Genomic DNA, 22,773 nt, shown 5'->3' with positions numbered 1-22,773 from the left:
CGGCTCAGAAGAACTTCAGGTAGACCATATAAAATAGTGTTACAATTGTTCAATTTAGAAATATTTTAAGCTATACGGCCTTTCGATTTCATAAAATCAGTGAAATCTAGTTCCCTCTGAAATTTAGTCATTGTGATATATGTTTATTTCTGTAATATCTCACAAAATATCAGGCCATTCTGTGGCTGGGAAGTTATTTAATTTGAGGGGATTCCCGAGCAAATAATGTGCATGAAATCGCCCGCTTTGCACAGTCAAGCAGACAGAGGAAGTCCGTGTGCGCATGTGCAGGTTTATCTTTGACCGTGCACTGACAGTTACATCATTCTATCGCTAAATGAACAGCTGATCACACCGAGGTGCTCACTGACCACCGATATTTATAAGTTTGGTTCTCTGTTTCCTTTCCTTCGTATATTACATAACGTCTTTTCTTCTTGCTTTCCATTACTATAGTCGGTCTTTCACGTATCATTTGCACGCTCACGTCCTCCATTTTTGTCTCCTGTTTCAAATTTGTATCCTACAATGCCTTGTGCGAATGGGGAAAGCCCACTATGTAATGCATGATGTAGTATCTTGAATTGGGTCATGGTGAAGCGGGAAAAAATAGCAGAGAATTTAGGGCCATATGGCCCTAAATTCATTAATTGTTCTATTAGAAAAAAAACTAATAAAATTGCAAGTCTGTGATTTGAATTCAGTAGCTTTCAATCCATTAAATAAAAATAATTGGGTATCAGGGAAAATTATTTTTATGACCTACACTTAAATCTGAAAGGCAGTCTACCTTTAAATTAAAGAATAGGAAAATTAATGTTGCTTTTTTTCATAATAAAATTTTCTTCATTAAATTTATTTTTTTAAAATTATGGGGAAAAACAAATCATGAACCGAATATCGTGAATCGAATTGATTTGTGAATTGGGTGAATGATTACACGCTTAGCTAGCTGTAAGTTTTGTGCTTGATAAAACTGTGAGAAAGAAAACATTGGTAATGCTGTTAATTGAATAAACATTTCAATACTTCGAGACATTTCTATGAAACAAGATATGCATCATGATGTATAGGTTTGCTAAACAAACTGTATCCAAATGTAATGTTTTAAAAGCGAAAGTTTACAGTGTGGTTTCACTTGCAGATAAATATTGCTGTAGAAAATGACCTTCTGTGGAGTAAAATCAATTACACACCAAAACACTGCTGCCTGATATTACCTGTGTTTGCTGTGCAAACTTTGCAAATGGTGAAATCTCAAAGGCAAGCAAGTACCATATTATAAAAGAACAAGACCCTTGTGAGTAATTTACTCTCATATAAATCCTTACACAGCAGAGTCAAAACCATATTTGTGAATACTTATGATGAGATGTGGAGTTTGGGGAGACAGTGTGAGATATTCTATAGACCAGGTCTAGCTCTCATTCATATTTAATAACAAGCAGTGATTCAATCAGGGAGCTGGTGAGAATCGGAGAGGGCTGAACACGGCTCCGGGGCAACGCTGGGCGGCTGCATCTGAAACACCACACCTCACTCGGGAGTTCTGAGTCTGTGAGTGTGTGTTGCTGGAGTCAGTGCTATTTGGATGAAGAGCCTTACCAAGACCCTGCTGTCGTCCCACCAGCACGTCGGCTCCAACCATGCAGCCGATGCCGAGCAGGCAGACGCCCACGCCAACAAAATGCACCACCTTATACCTCACCAACAGGAAGAACCAGGATAGCAGGAGCACGACAGGGATGACGAAGCAGTCCAGTAACTGAGGACACACACCACAGAAAACATTAGCCATTTACTAAAAGCATCAAAACACACTCGTGACACACAGCTCTATTTTTGTGCAGGCACAAGTGTAGTTTATTGGTATATTTTGCTTGACAAGAAGGCATTTTTATTAGCAGTTTTTCTCCTATTGTTATATTTGTCTGTGCTGACGTCAAAATCTGCCAGTGCACTGGTATTTTTAAACCCAATTTTGTCCAGACTGTGCTTGCATCACCATCTGTTTTGATGCTCTTATAGTACAAACGCAAGGCTAAAATGTTATTTTCCATTTTCGACTTTCAGCAAAGAATTAATAATTTCTTACATTTTTTACAATACCACATGTTCTGAAACCTTGAGTATCACCTGATATCAATACCCATTTGGTATCTCATCTCATCTCATTATCTCTAGCCGCTTTATCCTGTTCTACAGGGTCGCAGGCAAGCTGGAGCCTATCCCAGCTGACTACGGGCGAAAGGCGGGGTACACCCTGGACAAGTCGCCAGGTCATCACAGGGCTGACACATAGACACAGACAACCATTCACACTCACATTCACACCTACGGTCAATTTAGAGCCACCAGTTAACCTAACCTGCATGTCTTTGGACTGTGGGAGAAACCGGAGCACCCGGAGGAAACCCACGCGGACACGGGGAGAACATGCAAACTCCACACAGAAAGGCCCTCGCCGGCCACGGGGCTCGAACCCGGACCTTCTTGCTGTGAGGCGACAGTGCTAACCACTACACCACCGTGCCGCCCCAATATTATTATTATTATTATTATTATTATAATACATACACATTCCTTTGAGGTGTTCAACGCATCTTTCTCTTTCAAAATTCTCTCAAAATATTTCATATTTAACAAAGCAAACCTAGCGGCCATGTTTGTTTACAAATTATCAAAGTTGCTTGCTAGCACGGAAGTTTTACGTCTCTGATGCGTGACGTCATGTTGTCTAGACAACAATGCAATATCGTAAACCATATTCAACACTCATTGGGTAGAGTGACGTAATAGATGTAGGATAAGTGATATGCTAACAATATTGCATGCTATCAAACCAAATGAATGAAACCTGCTAGAAGGGAATAGAACACGTTTTTATTCCATCAAAAAAGTGTCTTGTATGTACTGTATAATAGTGATATTCAGTCATTGCACTGTTGTCGTTGCACATTCCTATTATTTTATTTATTTTATTTTCCATTTTCTCCCTAATTTAGTTATGGGCAGTTCCCACCCACCAGACATCTCTCCCCTATCACATGACAGCTACCAACCAGGGAGGGCAAAGGGCATCATGTGCTCCTGCAACGTGAACGTGCAGCGTAACACACTTGGAGGAAAGCATTATCCGGCCACTTCCGTATCCACGAGCTAAGAGATGCCCTTGACTGTCTAGTGCCGCTGAAATTTACACAGGAGAGACAATACGCCATGAAAACACCAAGCACATGCAACTTGGGCTGCGATTCATTTGCATGCACATGAAATTGCAGTCATGATGACTGTTTAACTGAGAACTTTCATCAGTTCTCCTGCTAGAACTTTAAATCTCATTGCAAAATGAATTTTTTTAAAATACATTTTTATTATACCAGAAATCCCAACACCATATGGTGTGTGTGTGTGTGAAATGCAGGACATGCTGCCTACTGCCTTGTGTAATCTGTACAGTTTGTGTTACTTCTGCATTGTTGCACTGTTTGTATCTCCACTGTCTCATAATCCATAATAGGAAATCTGTCAAGTCGATTTCCGAGTACTTGCAAGTGTTGTGAAGCGTAGGCAGGATTTCGAGTGTGCATGAAATGCTGCTTTCTGAGATCCCTTCATCTGGACAATTTGTGAACCCAGACTACATGCATCCTTTGTTCTCTGACTCTCATAATCCTAGACGCCATCTCAGGTGAAGCAGCTGCTCTCGACAAAAGTGGTAGCAGAAAACACCAGGTGGCGAGGGAGCAATATACAAGTCCACAGGTTATGACTGGTCTTTTATTTCAGACAAGAAATAGATGTTGTAGCCACAAAATAGTCATTCTATGTTCACTTGAGCTACGTATGTGACTGTATATGACTACATAATAATGATAGTGTAATAAATTATATTACAATGCACATTACTTTCCTGAGATATCAGTGGTATTATAATATCTTTTTTTTATAAAATATTTTTATACAAAGGGAATGAATCCCTGTGTTTAGACAGCAGAAGGCACAATAACGTACTATAGTAGGAATGCACATGACTGGTTCCTCTCAAGGTTTCTTCTTCATGTCGTCTGAGAGAGTTTTTCCTTGCCACCGTCGCCACAGGCTTTCTCATTGGGGATAGATTAGGGATAAAATTAGCTCATGCTTAAAGTCATTCCAATTCTGTAAAGCTGCTTTGTGACAACATCTATTGTTAAAAGTGCTGTACAAATAAACTTGACGTGATGTGACTTCACCATAGGTGGAAGTAATACATCTCTAATGCCGCAGAAACACACAAAAAACAGATCTAAAATGTGAAAGGGCTGTTGTGTAATTGACTGTACAAAGAGATTTAACAGGAAATCAGAGCTCTCTTTTTACAGACTGCTGAAAGAGAAAGGGGAAGCAAATGGAGGCAGTACAAATATTCATAAAAGTTTATTAAGAAAAGGCCTATTCGTTAATGACTTTAAATTTTATTAAAAGGAATATTTTAGCTTATAGGGTGTTATATTTCACTCCAACCTTTACAAATGTGGGTATTGTTGGTTAAGAAAATGAAACAAAAGTTGTTTTTTATTTAACAAAAGGAATAATAATAATAATAATAATAATAATAATAATAATAATAATAATAAACAACTTTATTTATATAGCACTTATACCAATAATTGTTCTAAGCGCTTCATTTATATATATATAAAAAATCAACTATAAGTCGAATAAAAAATATGCTAACTATAAAGTTACAAAAATAATACTAAAATATGCTAAACACATATTACAAATATATTGCTAAAAACTAATTACAAACACTATTGTAACTAAGAGAAGTAGGCTTCTCGAAATAAGTGAGTTTTCAACTGACTCTTAAAGGAAATAATAGAACTTGCTTGCCTAACAGACGGATCAAGTTCCACAGTTTAGATCCCACTACTGAAAACCTGTGAAAACCTAGTTAGGAAGCAGCTGATTTGGTGTTTTGCTGTTGTTTTTCCTTTTTTTTTTTTTTACACAATTTTCCTCTCCTTTCTAGTGTTAACTAATTTATTCTTGCCAACATTATATAAAATTATTCCCTTATTACCTCAGCCAATTCTGTTAGAGGAGGTTATGTTTTTGCCTCCATTTGTTTGTTTGTTCCCAACATAACTCAAAAAGCAGTGAACGGATTTTGATGACATTTGGAGGAAAGGTGGGCAATGGGCAATCAACAGTTGATTAGATTTTGATGCGAATCTGGACATGTATGTGGATCCAGGATTTTTTCCCCCTTCCCAACGTAACTCAAAGTAGTAAACTGATTTCGATGAAATTTGGCAGACAGCTTTAGTATTATCCTAGATTCAAGTGATTTGATTTTGATGTTGATAACATGTGGCTTAGCGGAGATATGCACTCTACCGAGTGTCCATAATGTTCATTAATTATCCAAGACAGCCACTCTCACAATCGTGCTGGTTGAAGCATAAATCACACGTTTCAATGAATTTGCTTAGTGTAATATAATGGCCTGTAGGTTACAGAAGCAGCCTTAGGTCCAGAGGGTTGCCAGTTTGATTCCTGGGACTGGCAAGAAAAACGTATGAATGAACAGCACTCTCCTCTCCCTCTTTATCATGGCTGAAGTGCCCTTGAACAAGGCACCTAGCCCCCAGCTGCTCCCTGGGCGCTATAGCATGGCTGCCCACTGCTCTGGCTATGTGTGTGTGCTCATTGCTCACTTGTGTGTGCGCATGTGTGTGTTCACTGCTTCAGCTGGGTTAAATGCAGAGGAGGAATTTCACTGTGCTTGAGTGTACATGTGACAAACAAAGTCTTCTCTTCTTCTAATATTGTTTCTTTATAATAAGTAATTCACAGGGACTTGTATTTCAAACACTCCACATCCAAGCCTGATAACAAACAGCAGGCTTTTTTTAAGCTTGTTATTATGTAAAATGTATAATCATTGATATGATGACGTTTTCTGTAAGAATATGTTTATTTAATATTGATGGAAGGAGTCTCCAGTGTCAGAACTTTGTAACATTTTCTGGACAGAGGATTTTGCACTTTTCTGGTTTCTCTATGTCATATAACGCTGGTTACGAATGTAACTGTGGTTCTATGACTAAGTGGAAGACCGCCAGGGCGGTGCTGAAAGCACTAGTGGAAGGATCTTTGCATCCGCGCGTTTCGAGAATCGCATACAAAATTGTCATCTCATGATGTATGATGTGCCTGCCTATATAAGGCAACATCCCACGTCATTTGGCCTCAAGATCATTCTCGTGCAATCCGAGTGACCAAAGACCCTGGCGGTCTTCCACTTAGTCATAGAACCACGGTTACATTCGTAACCAGTGTTCTATTTCCTTCACTCCAGACCACCAGGGCGGTGCTGAAAGCACTAGTGGAAGATGAATACCAACCCAGTCACGAGGAATTCAGAAGAGCATCACCACCTTCCGGAAGAACAGCTACACACAGCAATGGCATGGACGCAACATTTAGCCTGTAGTACCGGGCAAATGTACATGTATTGGACCAAGCTGCAGCAGCACAAATGTCAGAGCGTGGTACACCCCGGAGAGCTGCCCATGATGTTGCCTGAGCATGCGTCGAATGACAGTGGACAGCAGAGGGCACAGTACATCCCATAGATTCATAGGCATGGGTGATTGCCTCCACAACCCAACAGGAGAGCTGCTGCTTGGACAGAGGCCTTCCTCTCGGAGCACCACCAAAACAAACAAACAATTGGTCTGTCGTACGAAAGGCTGCCGTCCTATCAAAATAAAACCTCAGAGCCCTGACAGGGCACAACTCAGCACGCAAGTCTGTCCTGTCCGCCGGTATAGCAGTCAGCAAAATCGGCTGGTTGCTAAACTGGGGAGATAAGACTTTTGGGAGGAAAGCTGGGTTAGGCCACAATGAAACACTGTCAAACATAGGGCCCCAACGAAGACAAACAGTACTCACTGAGAGGGCATGTAGCTCACTCACACGCCAGGCTGTTGTGATGGCAAGGAGAAAAGCTGTTTTAACAGATAGCCACTTAATGTCAGCTGCTGACAGGGGCTCATAAGGAGGCAAAAAAGGGATTCGAGCACAGTGTTCAGATCCCATGACGGACTCTGCACAAAATGAGGAGGATTAAGACGAAATGCCCCTCTCAAAAAGGCTACCACCAGCCCGTGGGACCCAAGTGAAACACCTCCAACCTCTGAACGGTGGGCTGTTAGTGCTGCAACATACACCTTAAGTGTAGATGCAGCCCTGCCAAGCTCTAAAAGGTGCTGCAGGAAATCTAAAATCTGTGGAACAGAGCAGCTTAGGGGGTCGATGTTGCGTTCCGCACACCAATCACAGAACACCTTCCACTTGCCTGCATACAAGCGTCGGGTAGATTCTGCATGTGCGTTCACCACAGTGTTCCTGGTCCCTTCTGAACACTCCAGTAGTAGCCCCGGGGCCCCAAGGGCCACACCCAGAGCTTCAGGCGTTCGGGACATGGGTGTTGAATCCTGCCCTCCATCTGCGTCAGCAAGTCGGGCCTGCTGGGCAGCTGACAAGGGGGTCCCACTAGTAGTGACAGCAGGAGCTGGAACCATGGCCTGGATGGCCAATGAGGAGCTATCAATAGCACATGGTGACTGTGATCGTGCACACGGCAGAGAGTCCTCCACAACAGTGGTAGAGGGGGAAAGGCATAAAGGATGGCCCTCGGCCAGTCGTGGGCCAGAGCATCCTGGCCCAACGCTGCCGTTTCTTCTCCCAGGGAAAACCATGTCGGACAATGAGTTGTCTGACTGCTCGCAAACAGGTCCACAGTTGCTCTCCCATAGGTTTTTCAGATCTGTTCCACCGTGTCTGGATCCCCTTGAGACACCTTGCCGCGTGACAGAGCATCTGCCACACTGTTTAGGCATCCAGGTAGATAAGATGCTCTTATGGAAAGGAGGTTGTCCTGAGCCCATACTAGGAGACTGTGAGCCACCTGAAGCGCAGCTACAGACCTTGTGCCCCCCTGATGATTGATATAGAAAACAGTTGCCACATTGTCTGTACGTACCAATACATGTTTGCCCCGCAGCACTTCCTGAAAGTGGCACAATGTCAGAAACACCGGCATCAACTCCAGTGTGTTGATGTGGGACGTGCGCCACGGAGCAGGCCAGGTGCCATTCACACCTTGCCGACGCCAGACTCCACTCCAACCCATGAGGGAAGCATCTGTCCGGATAACCTCCCACTGTCCCGGTGGGGGACCAAGTGGAACTCCATGAGTGAGAAAGTGTGCCTGGGACCAAGGTCTTAGCGTGAGCATGCAACGGCGTGTTATTCTCACCCTCATGTGCCTGTCTCACACTGGACACAGACGCAGTTGAAGAAGCCATCTCTGAAAAGCCCTTAGCCACAGAAGACCCAGAGGAATGACTACTGAGGCCGCTGTGAGTTTCCCCAACAGCTGAAGGAGAGAAACGTAACGCTGAGTTCCCCCGACACAAAGGTGGTTCACTTCAGTGAGAATTGAACTTATTCTGTCTGGCGTGGGACTGGCCAGCATAGTGTTTGAATCCAGGGCAAGGCCGATGAAACTTGTTGCCTGGACTGGGACCAGTTTGCACTTCCTCTGGTTCACCCTGAACCCCAGAGCCGTAATGTGTAGTAGCAACCGGTGAGCATGTTCCCTGGCCTTTTCGGGCAATGCCACACAAAGAAGCCAGTCGTCCAAGTAAGGGAGCACTCTTATGCCCTCCTTCTGAAGGGGTTCTTGTGCTACTTGGACGCATTTCGAGAACACCCTTGGCGCCAGAGAAAGTCCAAAGGGGAGAACTCTGAACTGAAAAAATCTTTCCCATGAACGAAAAACGAAGGAAGCGCCTGTGGTCCGCGGCAATGGGTATGTGAAAATAGGCGTCCTCGAGATCTACGGTCACAAACCAGTCCTGGTTTGTGACCGCTTGCAGTACATCTGATGTTCATAGCATTCGAAAAAGAAGCACCTTCAAGAAACGGTTTAACCTTCTTAAATCTAAAATCAGCCTGAACCCACCGTCTTTCTTTGGAACGAGAAAATAAACTGAAAAGAAACCCCCTGGGTGAACAATGGGGTCGACCGTCTCTATGGCTCCTTTTTGTAGCAACAACTGAACTTCTCTCGACAAGGCTTCTGCCTGTCTTGGATTGGTTATAACTGTCTGCCTCACACCCGAATGCATTGGTGGCCGGAGGTGGAATTGCAGGTGGTACCCTTCTGAAAGGGTGGTGAGTAGCCATTGGTTGGTTGTTATTTCGTGCCAATGCGCTAGCTGGCTGCCTGTAAAAACTCCTGCCACTGGCCCTGACCTGTCAGTGGTCCTGTCTACGTTTTTCAGAAGGGATGGGGGGGCGATGACGGCGGGGAGGACCCGTCTGTCGAAAAGGGCGAAAACTCACATGTGGCTGAGTGCCACCCTGCCTGGCTGAGGGAGATGAGGGAGGTGGGGGATTGGGGGCCTGCTGCTGGGGTCGATGGGGAGACCTTTGTGCAGCTCTAGGGGCCACATGCCTAAAGCGTGAGGCAGAAGGGTTTGGCGGAGCTCTGAAGGTGGGTGCTACACCCACATGACGGGAGCGAGACTCTGTAACAGACACATGTCTGTCAAGGGCCTCTTGTGCTGCTGGCCCAAAGACCTGTCCAGGTGCCAGTGGGAGGTGCCTCAGGTTGTTCCTGCATACTTCTGGCAGAGGCGGTTGAGCCAGCCACACTTGTCAATGGGCTTGCAGCAAGGTGCCCAAGGTAGTGCCACACTGGTTGGCAATGACACCCATAGCCTGCAGTGCAAGATCCAGTACCTCAGCCGCCAGTGGGTCTGCTGATGATGTGTTGAGTGTCGAGTGCAGCATAATAAGCATGTGTGCCAGTGAGTTAGACACCCTGCCAAGAAAGGTAGTAGAGTTGTAAGCATGAGAAAGTAGCTCGTCTGTGCAGCGGCACTCAGCGTTAGGGCAACGCACCTGCTCCCGAAGTGCTTCATCGGGAGACACAATGAGCGAAGCAATGCTTGATTCGACTACTGGCATGCTACCCAAGCCAACAGCACCAGGGTCCTGCATCACCGCAAGCATGCGAGACATCTGGTCTGGACGGGCAGGTTTCGTAGCAGCCTCCAGGGCAGAGGCCACCACAGAAGTAAAGTCACGACACTGTGGAATTACCAGAGAGGCACACTGAACACGGCGCAGGAACATGTTCTCAGATCCGGTAGGAGGCGCTGGGGTGTCCAACTGCAAATGTGCAAGCAAAGCCTTCAGTGTGGCCTCCACCGAACCCACCACTGAGGCAGACTCCCCAGATCACCCAGAGGTAACATCACTGCCTGAATCATGGGGCTCAACACCTGGCAGGACTTCGCTTGGTGGCTGTGCTGAGGAAGAAGGCTGACTGAAAAAGGTGTCTGAGGCAGCCACAGACATCACTTCCTCTTGGTCAGGTGGCTGAGAACATGAGCCAACGGGTGACAAGGAGGCAGGCGGTGCAGGCTGTTCCTCTACAGTACCTACCTGTGCCCCTGCTGTAGGGGGGGGCCTTGCAAGCAGAGGCAGCAGACGCTCCACTGTAGATGAGAGCAGTTCCACTTTACGCTCTAACTCAGAAGACCTAGATTTTTTGCGCTGTTTTGCATGCACTGGTGGTGAAAGCTTATGCTTACGCTGTGTCTGAGAATCCAAGAGCAGAAAACTGCTAGACACACGTTCCACACCAGCCAACCGCGCCTGTCTAACAGTAAGCGGCATTAACGCACAGGAAGGGCATGGATCAGACATTGCCTCCCTTAGATGTTGCATGCCAAGGCACTCCACGCAGCGATCATGTGCATCCAGCACCTCCATTAGGTTGGGGCAAGTGGAACACCTCACTGAATCCATCTCAGTGTCTACTCACCCACGATTTTTTTTTTTTAGAAAAGAAGCAAGGTGTAGCGCTGCTTGCCAGCCTGGCAACCAAGGCTAGCGAGTTTGCAAGCGCAACTTTACCGCTACAGACAATGATTTACTAGCAACCAGAAAACCGATGCTCACGTAAAGTTGTAAGTACACGTTAACATTATTGGCAACCAGTTCGCTAACTCACTCAACACTGCCAAACCTGCCAGCAACCGAACAGTTTGTGACAAGACCGATATAATAGCCATCCCTGAAAACTTGGCAGCCAAGATTCAGTGACTATTGATGCATAAAACAAGTTACCTTAGCGACCAAACAGCTCGCGTGGAGTCGAGTCCCACTGAAGTCCTCTTCAGTCACGAGCTGCACCGTAGATTGTCGCAGGTATTCCCACAGTTAACTGATAACACACACACAATTCCAACAGAAGAGATGCGATTCCAACGCGAGAAAAAAGAAGAGGCCAAATGACATGGGATGTTGCCTTATATAGGCAGGCACGTCATATGTCATGAGATGACAACTTTTGTATGCGATTCTCGAAATGCGCGGATGCAAAGAGCCTTCCACTAGTGCTTTCAGCACCACCCTGGCGGTCTGGAGTGAAGGAAATAGAACATGACAGTTTTTTTGGCCTCATTAACTTCAATCAAAGGGGATGTTCCGTAACATTAACTATATACTACAAGCTATAAATAAACTTTCAATTAGAAACTAGAAACAGTTAAAAAGCACAATATGTCATTCATTATTATGTAATAAATCTAAAACTTGGTAAATCGCTGTGGTATAAGTGGACTTAACAAACCAGAACATCAAGGCCATAGTAGCTCATCTGGCCCGCCATCAAAACAACCATGACGACCAAAACATCAAACAGAACTGAAATGTGACGATGTGCGAGAGGACCAACCTCCACAACAAACTGTTTACAACAGGAAAATCAACAAAGGACTACATTTTGTTCTCCAAGTGAAGATCGACCCAAAACATCAATCAGAACTGAATTCGCATGATAAATGAGAGAGGAGATACAATTCTAGTCAGAAGAAAATGTGTTAAGTTGACGTAATTACTAATTTGTTAGCAAAAAAATTGACAATACAATGACCGAGTTTTGTGCTGAAGGTCGAGTTCTTTCAAATAAAACAATCAGAACTGAAATCCATTGAGAACTGAGGGAGGAGACACAATTTAAATTAAAATAAACAAAGTTGTAAACAAATTGTTTACAACAGGAAAATCAACAAACAACCGGGTTTTATTCCCCGAGGGAAGATCGGCCCAAAACGTCGATCGGAACTGAAATCGGGAGAGAACTGAGACAGGAGATAGAATTCTAGTGAAAAGTCCAAGGTGACCTAATTAGCAGTTCGTTAGCAAGAATTTGACAATACAATGACCAAGTTTTGTGCAGAATGACTGTTTTGTTTGAAAGAACTAATCAGTGGTAGGTTTCCCAAAAGCAGCTTAACGCTAAGAGCATCTTAACTAGGAGAGAGTGTGTTCATTGTGACGCTCGCGCTACCATTTAACGATGATCTTTGTGTTACGATGCTTTTGGGAAACCCACCTCAGAATTGAAATCCATTGAGAATTGAGGGAGGAGATATAATTTAACTGAAAATAAACAAAGTTGTAAACAAATTGTTTACAACAGGAAAATCAACAAACAAATGACCCAGTTTTGTTCCTCCAGGGAAGATCTACACAAAACATTGATCAGAACTGGAATCGGATGAGAAATCAGAGAGGAGATGCAACTCTAGTGAGAGGCCTGGAAAATTCGTTAATTTGGTCTAATTACTAACTTGTTAGCAAAAAATTTAACAAAACAACAACCAAGTTTTGTGTGGCGTGATGAGTTCTTTCAAACAAAGCAATTAGAACGGAAATCCGTGGAGAACTGATGGAGGAGATATGATTTAACTGAATTGTGGATGGCGGACGATGGATGCCATGACGGATAGAGCTATTGCGGATGAGCAGCAATAGCTAATTGGCCTTATGGCCAAGTGAGCTAATAATATGCAAATAATCCACTCCAAAGTGGGTCCATTTTTTGTTATTTCTTAACCATTGCCCACTTTCTAATCCCAAACAGTATGTTCGTCCATTTCATTTAATGTACACTATGCATTATGCCTTTAAATAATGGGGGTCCGCAGTGACTCAAAGTTTAAAGTGCATATCCTGGACCAATTTCATTTTTTTTTTAATATGAAAGTATGTCCCTTTACACACTCATCCAAAAGGGTAATTTTGCACAAGGCCATCTGTCTACAGCAGAAAAAATAAAATAACAAAACACGTCTGGAAAAATCCCAAGGGAGTCTGGAGCCAGATTCGTGACGTCACCTGCGGAAGCACCAGCAGGCTGCGATAGCTTTGCACGGTTTCAGTGCACAGCCTGTATAGACCAAGTTTAGCAGCTAGCAATTTTGCATTGAAATATGGAATTGTCACCTGAGCGCAATGTTACTTCACCTTTGGATGAAGAATATAATGAGATGTCAGAATTATTTCTTACCCTGGCCACAGTCAACTTGTGAATTGCTGATTTTCTTGGTCTTTTTCTCAGCTCTGCTTGGTCCTCGGCTTCAAGGGCCTCAGTAGATGCAACACTTTGCCTCTGTCAGGAGAGATGAACACGGCTGGCTCCTTTGGTGACGCTGACACAGATGGAGACGGTGTTGCTTTGGGCATTCTGACAGATGGAACTATGTCTTTTTTCAGATCAAGTTGCCTCGTGAAGCCCATTTCCCACTGCAAATAGTTCTCAAAGTCATCGGGCCTTGAGAAGTGAGCACCGCAAATAATGCTGTAGTCTGTAGCATGTAGCCAATTTTTCCGGGTGCCTCGCATGAAGCACTCCCATTTCTCTCTCACTGTCCAGTCTTTTGGAAAACGATGAGTACTAATCCCATCAAGATTGGTGTTGCTACACCCTCCTACTGTTAGGGTTTTGCTGGGATTCGAACCTGGTTCGCTGGTGTGATAATCCAGCAAACCCCCACTAGGCCACCAGGGGGATAACTCAAATGCAGAGGCATGAGGCGGAAGTAGAAAAAGTATCAGGGGTCAGACAGACCATGGTGGAAGGCTGACACCAGGGCAGTCTCGTTCCATCCACTTACTGCTGCGAGCGTCCGGAACGAGATGGCGTAGTCTGCGACGCTTCCCCCTTGCCGGATGGACATGAGCTTTCTGGCTGCATCTTTACTGATGTCTGCTTGATCGAAGACACGCAGCATCTCCTCAGTAAACAGCTGGAAATCAGAGCACTCAGGACCCTGTCTCTGCCAGATAGCAGTAGCCCAGGCTCGCGCCTTACCAGCTAACAAGGTTATCACAAAGGCAATCTTGCGGCGATCCGTAGTGTAGGTGGTAGGCTGAAGCTCAAAGGTGAGTTGACACTGGGTAAGGAACTCTCGACACTCACTGTGCTTGCCGTCATACCTCTGTGGTGCAGGAAGGCTGGGTTCGTGAGGTGAAGAAGGCAGCATGGCAGGAGGCACTGGAGCAGGAGCAGATGGTGGAGCAGGAGCAGAATCAGGCGGAGGAGATGGGGGCAGAGAAGTCAGCTGTGCCAGGGTTCTCCCAATCTGCTGAAGCAGTACCTCGTGGCGAGCAAGGGTCTCACGTTGGCTTGCGAGAGTCCGTCCATGAGTGTCCATGGTGGATCTGAGGCGTGTTAACGCAGCCATCATTCCCTGAAGGTTGGCCGGGTAGACAGATGAAGAAGCCTCTGCTGAGTCGGTCATGACGGAGTCTTTCTGTTAGGGTTTTGCTGGGATTCGAACCTGGTTCGCTGGTGTGATAATCCAGCAAACCCCCACTAGGCCACCAGGGGGATGACTCAAATGCAGAGGCGTGAGGCGGAAGTAGAAAAAGTATCAAAAGGTTTATTTACAATATTTACACTATTTACAATCCAAGGCAAAAACAAAAGTATAATCCAAATGCTCAGAAGATAACCAGGAAAAAAAAAGTTCAAAGAAACAAAGAGCCAAAAAACCAAAAAAGAAGAGGCAAAAATACAAACGCTCAGAGGATCCAAAATGGTAAACACAAAGTCCAAAAAGTCCAAAAGAAAGCAAAGTACAAAAACCACAAAGACACGGGTGAGGAAATCGGAACAGAGGTAACTGGAGCTAAACATAACAGCACAAAGACTCCGTGACAAGAGGACTGAACACAGGGGTATAAATACACAAACTAATTAAGGACAGGGCAGAGCAGGAAACAGGCAATAAGACAAAAACAAAACACAGAACACAGTGGTGACCTCTAGAGGTCAAAAACAAACATGACCAGAAAAGGAAATAACAGTGGCCTCTAGAGGCCAAAACAGTCCCAGTCCTAACACATACGATACATCTGTTAACCATTTTAATAATTACGTGATAACGTTGAAGAAATTTGCAGAAAACCACCAGGTCGTTTTCTCATAAACAAACCAGTGCTGATGTAGGATTCAGAAGGAGGCGTCCTGCACGTGACATCACGAAAATCATTGTTTGCCGGGAAATCCAAATGCCAAGTTTTTTCAGAGGCGGACCAATTCGCCTCAAATGGCTTGATTTCAACTGATTTTTTCTGGTATTGCGCAAGGTAAAAAAATTGCACAAAATGCAAAATGTGACAGATATTTGACCAAAGTTTAATATAAAATAGGAGAATTACATTGATCTTGCTCCTGAGTTTACCCGTGATATGCACTTTAAGACTCTGGGTTACTGATCAGGAGATCAGGGTTCAAGCCCCAGCATCACCAAGCTGTTACTGTTTTGCAGAGAAGCTGCATCATGGCTGACCCTGCACTCTGACCCCAACTTCCTAACAAGCTGGGATATGTGAAGAAAATAATTTCACTCTGCTGTAATGTATGTAATGTAATGTGACAAATAAAGGCTTCTTCTTCTGAATGTCTCACAGGAACCTTTGTAATTCTCAAAGTTCTAAGACTTGAAAAACAGGCAACAAGAGTCATCAAGTCAATTGCTTCCTGTCCTGGACACAACCTATGACCTATGATTATGAGATAAAGGATCAAAATGATGATCCAGATGACTGAAACCCTTCAGAGACACGCTGACATTTAATGCTATTTGAGCTTTAAAAAAAAGCACGTATACTTGCACTGGAAAAATTGCAAATTATTTCAATTTTCTTTCTCGCTTGCTACAGAATAATACTGTATGCTCAGTATTGATCATTTGTCTCAGACACAAAAGCTGCCTTGCCGAGTTATGAAATGAGCTCTGCGACAAGCAATCCATCAATATATACAAGCATTTAAGTATTCCGACATGCACTTCCTTGTTTTGCAATCTCTGAACAAAGCACTAAATATTGACTGAAAGCGTTTATTGCTCCGGGTGTTCCATGGTTGAGTGAGAGAGAGAGAGAGAGAGAGAGAGAGAGAGAGAAGCGTATGGAGCTTTTATAGCCGTAGGGGAGCCATCAGCCCTTCATTCCAGGAAGAGCCAGCGGCACTCAGAGACACTGTTCAGAATGGGCCATGAGCTCATACGTTAACCCATAGGACAGGAGGAGTGAGACTTACACTGTGCTCTGTCCAACATCCAAGCAGTTACAGCAATAAGAGTGAGCATAAAGCTTTATTGTAATGAAAGTGGTGCCTGAAGTACAATTCATTGGCCCTAATCCAGCTCGGGTCATTTGTGAAACAACTGCTGTTCAGCTACTGTTCAAAAATCATCTTCTGAGGCTAGAATCTTGTGTTGGACAAAGCTGGGGGGGGGGGGGGGGGGGGACATGTTTTCTGACATCAGAAAGCAGTCAGTTTTATTCTTATTGAAAAGGCTGTTGAGCAAAGAGGCAACAAATCTTCACAGTGAAACAGTGAGAAAATAATAATTGGAGCATTTGAAGTGATATTTTGGGCCACAAAATGATGGAAAAGTGGATAACTAGCACAGGATCACTGAGGTCGCATGTCTAAAGGTGAGAACATTTCAAGTGGTCATCTGATCCACTTACTGAAGCTCCAACTCCCACAGTTTCACTTAGTTTCATAACACCCACATATACAGTGTGTCAGAGAGAGAGAGAGAGAGAGAGAGAGAAAGTGAAGGTGAGAGAGATACAAAGACAGAGAGACAGTGACAGAGAGACAGTGAGACAGACAGAGACTGAGAGAAAGACAGAGAGAGAGAGAGAGTGGGGGTGAGAGAGATACAAAGAGAAACAGAGAGACAAACAGATACAGAAAGAGAGAGAGAGACTGAGATACAGTGAGACAGACAGAGACTGAGAGAAAGACAGACAGAGAGAGACTGATACAAAGAGAAAGACAGAGGCTGATGTGGTGTAATGTTAAGTTACGTAGGTTTATGTGCGTGATGACATCATCAGTAGGGGTCGTAGGGAGGAGCATCAGTTTGTTGTTGAATGCCTTGCTTGTAAATAAACGCCACGTTAATCCGCAGTCGGACTCACAGTTATTTTAAATAACACGACATGGTGTCAGAAGTACTGGGAGTACGTGGTGCTGAGTGACATTAGTAGAATTTGTACGCCACGAGTTACGGTTGGTGAAGTTGTTTTTTCTAACGTTAACGTGAGATGAAAAGGAAGAGCGGGATATCTGATGGCGAGGAAGCAGCGGCGGGCGCACAGAGAGTGTGGCCGAGTGCTAGCGCTACATTCAGCATACAGCCGCCAGAGAGCTTCGACTTCACCAGACCTCAAGAGTGGGACAAATGGATCCGACGATTTGAATGATTTCGTATAGCAAGTAATCTGAATGCTAGTTCGGAAGACAACCAGATAAATACTTTGATTTACTGCATGCTGACGATGTCCTTCGTGGGCTAGCTTTGACTGAGGAAGCAAAGGGAACATATCAAGGTGTTCGTGATGCCTTTCAGAACTTTTTCATAGTCAAGAAAAACAATTTATTAGCGGGCAAAGTTTAACATACAGGTGCAAGGCGAAAATGAAAGTGTGGACTCTTTTGTTACTGCTTTATATGCACTAGCTGAACACTGCAACTATGGAGTGCTACACGATTCGCTCATTCGTGACAGGATTGTTGTGGGGCTGCGAGACCTGCGGCTCTCAGAGAGAATGCAGCTAGACCAAGATCTGACGCTGGAATCGGCGATTACCAGGACTCAACAGAGTGAGGAGGTGAAACGCCAGCAAGTCACGCTGAGAGGCACGGGGCCAGACGTTAACGATAGCAAATCTGTAGACAGAGTGTTTAAAGGCAGCGGCAAGGCTAAAGCAAGGAGCAAGCCACAGCATTCTAGCATGCTGGCTAAGCCACAAAGCGCGGCAAAAGCCAATAAGGGCAGGAACAACCAATGTCGGAAATGCGGCAGTTCCCAACCTCATGCAAATTGTGATTGTCCTGCTAATGGTGTTAAATGCCACTCATGCGGTAAAAGGGGACATTTTAAGAGAGTATGTACATCCAAAGCTGTGCACGAAGTTGAAGAGGATGATGATGGGGATGGAGTGTTCCTGGGCAGCATCATAGCCAGTGGTGAGCTGTGGATGGTGAACATCGACATCAAAGAGACACAGGTGCCGTTCAAAATTGATACAGGCACGGATGTCACAGTTCTGCCTCACATTGTATTCAAAGAACTTTGCAAAAATACTCAGCCGCCTACACTCACTCCTGCAGCTAAGCCTCTATTGGGACCCGGGAGAAATCCACTGGATGTTGTAGGGGTCACAGAGCTGCTTTTGAGAAAAGGCAGTAGGACAGCGATGGAGGAGGTATATGTCGTCAAACACCTGCATGCAGCATTGCTTGGGAGGCCGGCTATCAGCAAGCTTGAGCTGGTGGCGCGGCTAGACAGCATTAGCAATGAGACTCTTAAAACGAGCTACCCGAAGCTGTGCAGTGGTTTGGGTGAGGTGCGCCAGCCATACGCCATTCGTCTTAAACCAGGGGCAGAGCCGTTTTCTCTCAAGACTCCCCGACGGATTCCACTTCCGTTAATGGATAAAGTGAAGCAAGAGCTGTCACGCATGGAAAGTCTTGGAGTAATTCGCAGAGTGGAGGACCCGACAGACTGGTGTGCTGGCATCGTTGTTGTGCTGAAGAAGACAGGTGCAGTGCGCATATGCGTTGACCTCACAAAGCTAAATGAGTCTGTGTGCAGAGAAAAGTACATACTTCCATCTGTGGAAGAAACACTGGGAAAGCTGGCAGGTGCACAAATCTTAAGTAAGCTGGATGCCAATATGGGGTTCTGGCAAATACCCCTGACAAAGATTCTGCGAAGTACACAACGTTTATAACCCCCTTCGGTCGTTATCATTTTAACAGACTCCCGTTTGGAATTGCTTCCGCACCGGAGCATTTCCAGAACAGAATGGTGACTGAGATCACTGATGGTCTTCAAGGTGTCATCTGCCACATGGACGATGTGCTCATGTGGGGCCAGTCACAAGGAGAACATGATGGGTGACTGCATGCCGTGCTAGAGAGGATGCAAAAGGCAGGTTTCACGCTAAATGTTGAAAAGTATGACTTGTCAAAGCAGGTGATAAACTTTTTGGGACATGTAATCTCCAGCAGCGGAACCAGTCCAGACCCAAGGAAGACGGAAGCCATTACAAAAATGGACGAGCCGAGAAATGTGAGTGAGCTGAAGAGTTTTCTCGGCATGGTCAACCAACTGGGGAAGTTTATCCCGCAGCTGGCTGAGAGGGATAAACCTCTGCGAGATCTCCTCTCTAAGAAAACCTGCTGGGTGTGGGATGTCGAACAGGTCCGAGCTTTTCAAAACTTGAAGGATACACTGACAAGCCCACTAGTGTTGGCGATCTATGACCCGAACAGGGAGATCAAGGTGTCAGCAGACGCTTCTTCTTATGGCTTAGGTGGTGTTCTTCTCCAGGAGTGGGAGGATGTGTGGAAGCCAGTGGCCTCTGTGTCACGGTCACTCACACAGACAGAGCAGAGATACACGCAGGTGGAGAAGGAGGCATTTGGACTTACCTGGGCCTGTGAGAGGTTCCGGAATTTCCTGATTGGCAAGCACTTTCTGTTAGAAACAGACTGCAAACCACTACTGAGCCTTCTGGGGTCTCAGGCATTGGATGCCCTTCCCCCGCATGTTCAGCAGTTTTGCATGTGACTGATGCGTTACTCGTACAATATTGTTCGTGTGCCAGGAAGGTGTCTCTGCACAGCTGATGCATTGTCACGAACTCCAGTGAAGAATGGAGCGACGCCGGAGGAAAAGGATTTCCTCGAAGACACAAACATCTATGCAGACTCTGTTATGAACAATCTACTTGCAAGCTCTACTTACCTGGAGGAGTTGAGAGAACAGCTGAAAAGGGACAGTGTGTGTGCAAGAGTGATGCAGCTATGTGTGGAAGGCTGGCCAGCGCACAGCATTACGGAACCAGCACTGAAAGCCTATTGGGCAGACCGGGCATTTCTCACTGTTCAGACAGGACTCCTGCTGAAGGGAACCAGGCTCATCATCCCGTCAGTGATGAGAAACGACATTCTTGCCAGACTGCATGTCAGCCACCAGGGGGTGGTGAAGTGCAGAGAGCGTGCAAGACAGTCGGTGTGGTGGCCTGGTTTGAGTCAGCAGCTGAACGAGCTGGTCCTCAATTGCCGAACATGCTGTAAAGAAAGACAGAACAACAAAGAGCCCCTTATGCCATTACACTATCCTGACAGACCATAGCAGAGATTGGGAGCTGACCTTTTCTCACTGGGAAGCAAGACTTACCTGCTGGTGGTGGATTACGCTTCCAGGTATGTGGAGATTGCTCAGCTTACCCCATCTAGATCAACTGATGCCATAGTCCATCTGAAATCCATCTTCACCCGCCATGGCATTCCAGAAATACTGGTGACAGACAACGGGCCACAGTTCTCAGGGACGGCCTTTGCAGCATTTGCAGAGTCGTATGGCTTTCACCATGTGACAAGCAGCCCATTATTTCCTCAGAGTAATGGAGAAGCGGAGCGTGCAGTCAAAACTATCAAAGAGCTTCTGAGAAAAGTGGCTGACCCATACCTAGCTCTGCTTTCTTATAGGGCTACACCACTCCAGAACGGCTACAGTCCATCACAGCTCCTAATGGGGAGAAGACTTCGCACGACTGTGCCAACACTTCCTGTGCTGCTTGACCCTGCACTCCCTGACAGCCAGGCGATAGCTCAAAAGGAAAATCTAAAGCGAGCTATGGATGCAAAATATTACAACAGGCGTCACTGCACACGTACCCTCACTGATCTTTCACCTGATCAAGAAGTGTGGGTGACAGATAAAGGGACATCGGGAAAGGTGATCAACAACCACACCACTCCGCATTCCTATCTCGTAGATGTGCCACGTGGAACAGTGCGACGCAACCGGCGTCACCTGATTCCCATGCGTACATCACCAGAACAGAACAGCGGAGGGGTGCAGGAGCAACCCTCTCATGATCTCTCGGAGCAAAGTTCTACAGAGCCACCTTTACAGACTGTTTCCAGTCCACCATCTACTCCTAGAACAAGATCGGGAAGAGTTGTGGTGAGACCAACAAGGTTGGACCTGTAAAGGCATAGGCCTAAAAATTTAGAGACAGTTATTGAACTGTGTGGAAAGGAAAAAGATCAAAGAGGGGGAGGTAAAAGGGGAAAAAAACATGACAGAGTTGTTAAAGAGCTTAATGGAATGTTTATTGGTTTTAGGCTTAGGGGAAATGTTTATTTTAGGGCATTTAAATGCAAAGGTGCTAAAATGTTCATGTATCAGTTCAGGAAGTTACATGAGGTATAGAAGAGATGGGTTCATAACGTAAAGAATGTGTGTGAGTTCACAGAAAAGTTCACTGTAGAAAATGTTCATGTTTAGACAGGGACAGACCTTCCAGCAAAAGAGGCAGAATAATCCTCTAAGGTCTGATGAATCAACTGGTAGTCTACCCAGTTGATTCTAGAAAGGGGAGATGTGGTGTAATGTTAAGTTACGTAGGTTTATGTGCGCGATGACATCATCAGTAGGGGTCGTAGGGAGGAGCATCAATTTGTTGTTGAATGCCTTGCTTGTAAATAAACGCCACATTAATCCACAGTCGGACTCACAGTTATTTTAAATAACACGACAGCTGAGAGAGAGACTGATACATAGACAGACAGAAAGAAAGAGACTGATAAAGAGATACAGTGAGAAACAGACAGAGAGAGACAGATACAGACAGGGAGACAGACAGAGACTGATACAAATAGAGAGACAGGTACAGAGAGAAACTGAGATACAGACAGAAAGACAGACAAATACTATGAGAGAGAGAGAGAGAGATGCTGAAAGGACAGACAGAGACAAATAGAGAAATACAAACAGAGACAGAGAGATAGAAAGAAAGACAGCTCATAACTGAGAGAGAGAGAGAGAGAGAGAGAGAGAGAGAGAGAGAGTCAAAGAGAAACAGATGGCCAGAGGCTGACAGACAGATTGGGAGAGACAGAGATGACTGAGAGAGAGAGAGAGAGAGAGAGAGAGAGAGAGAGAGAGAGAATTGGAAACTGAAAAAGTGAGAGACAGACAGTAACAGAAAGAAATGGATAAAAACAGACAGATAAACAGTCAGAATGAGGGACAGACAAACAGAGCGAGACAGAAAGATGCTGAAGGTGAGGAGGATGATAAGAAACAGATAGAGTAAAACAGACTGAAAGAAACAGACAGACAGACAGAAAGATGGACAGGTTTGAGACAGAATAGTCATTGAACCTTAATCATGTCTATGTAACGAGTAAAAATGTGGCTCCTGTGCACTGCTGCTCGTATCTGCACATAAATATTAATGAACCATCGTCTTACTCTATTAGAAGTTTGGTTTGAAATAGTTACAATATGATGTACTTATTTTCCTTTC

The 22,773-nt window shown here is 44.9% G+C and overlaps 1 protein-coding gene across 1 annotated transcript in view; it reads right to left on the bottom strand.

Moving 5' to 3' along the window:
• slc35f1 (solute carrier family 35 member F1) overlaps positions 1 to 22,773 on the bottom strand; it is a 368,949-nt gene that overhangs the window by 76,412 nt on the left and 269,764 nt on the right. Inside the window, exon 4 of the mRNA XM_060916415.1 lies at positions 1,606 to 1,765. Within this exon, the coding sequence (XP_060772398.1) occupies positions 1,606 to 1,765 (160 nt within the window). The remainder of the gene's footprint in view (positions 1 to 1,605; positions 1,766 to 22,773) is intronic.

Source organism: Neoarius graeffei, chromosome 3 (genome assembly GCF_027579695.1).
Source record: "Neoarius graeffei isolate fNeoGra1 chromosome 3, fNeoGra1.pri, whole genome shotgun sequence".
NCBI classification, from domain to species: Eukaryota; Metazoa; Chordata; class Actinopteri; order Siluriformes; family Ariidae; genus Neoarius; species Neoarius graeffei.
This window is presented reverse-complemented; position numbering and strand designations above follow the sequence as displayed.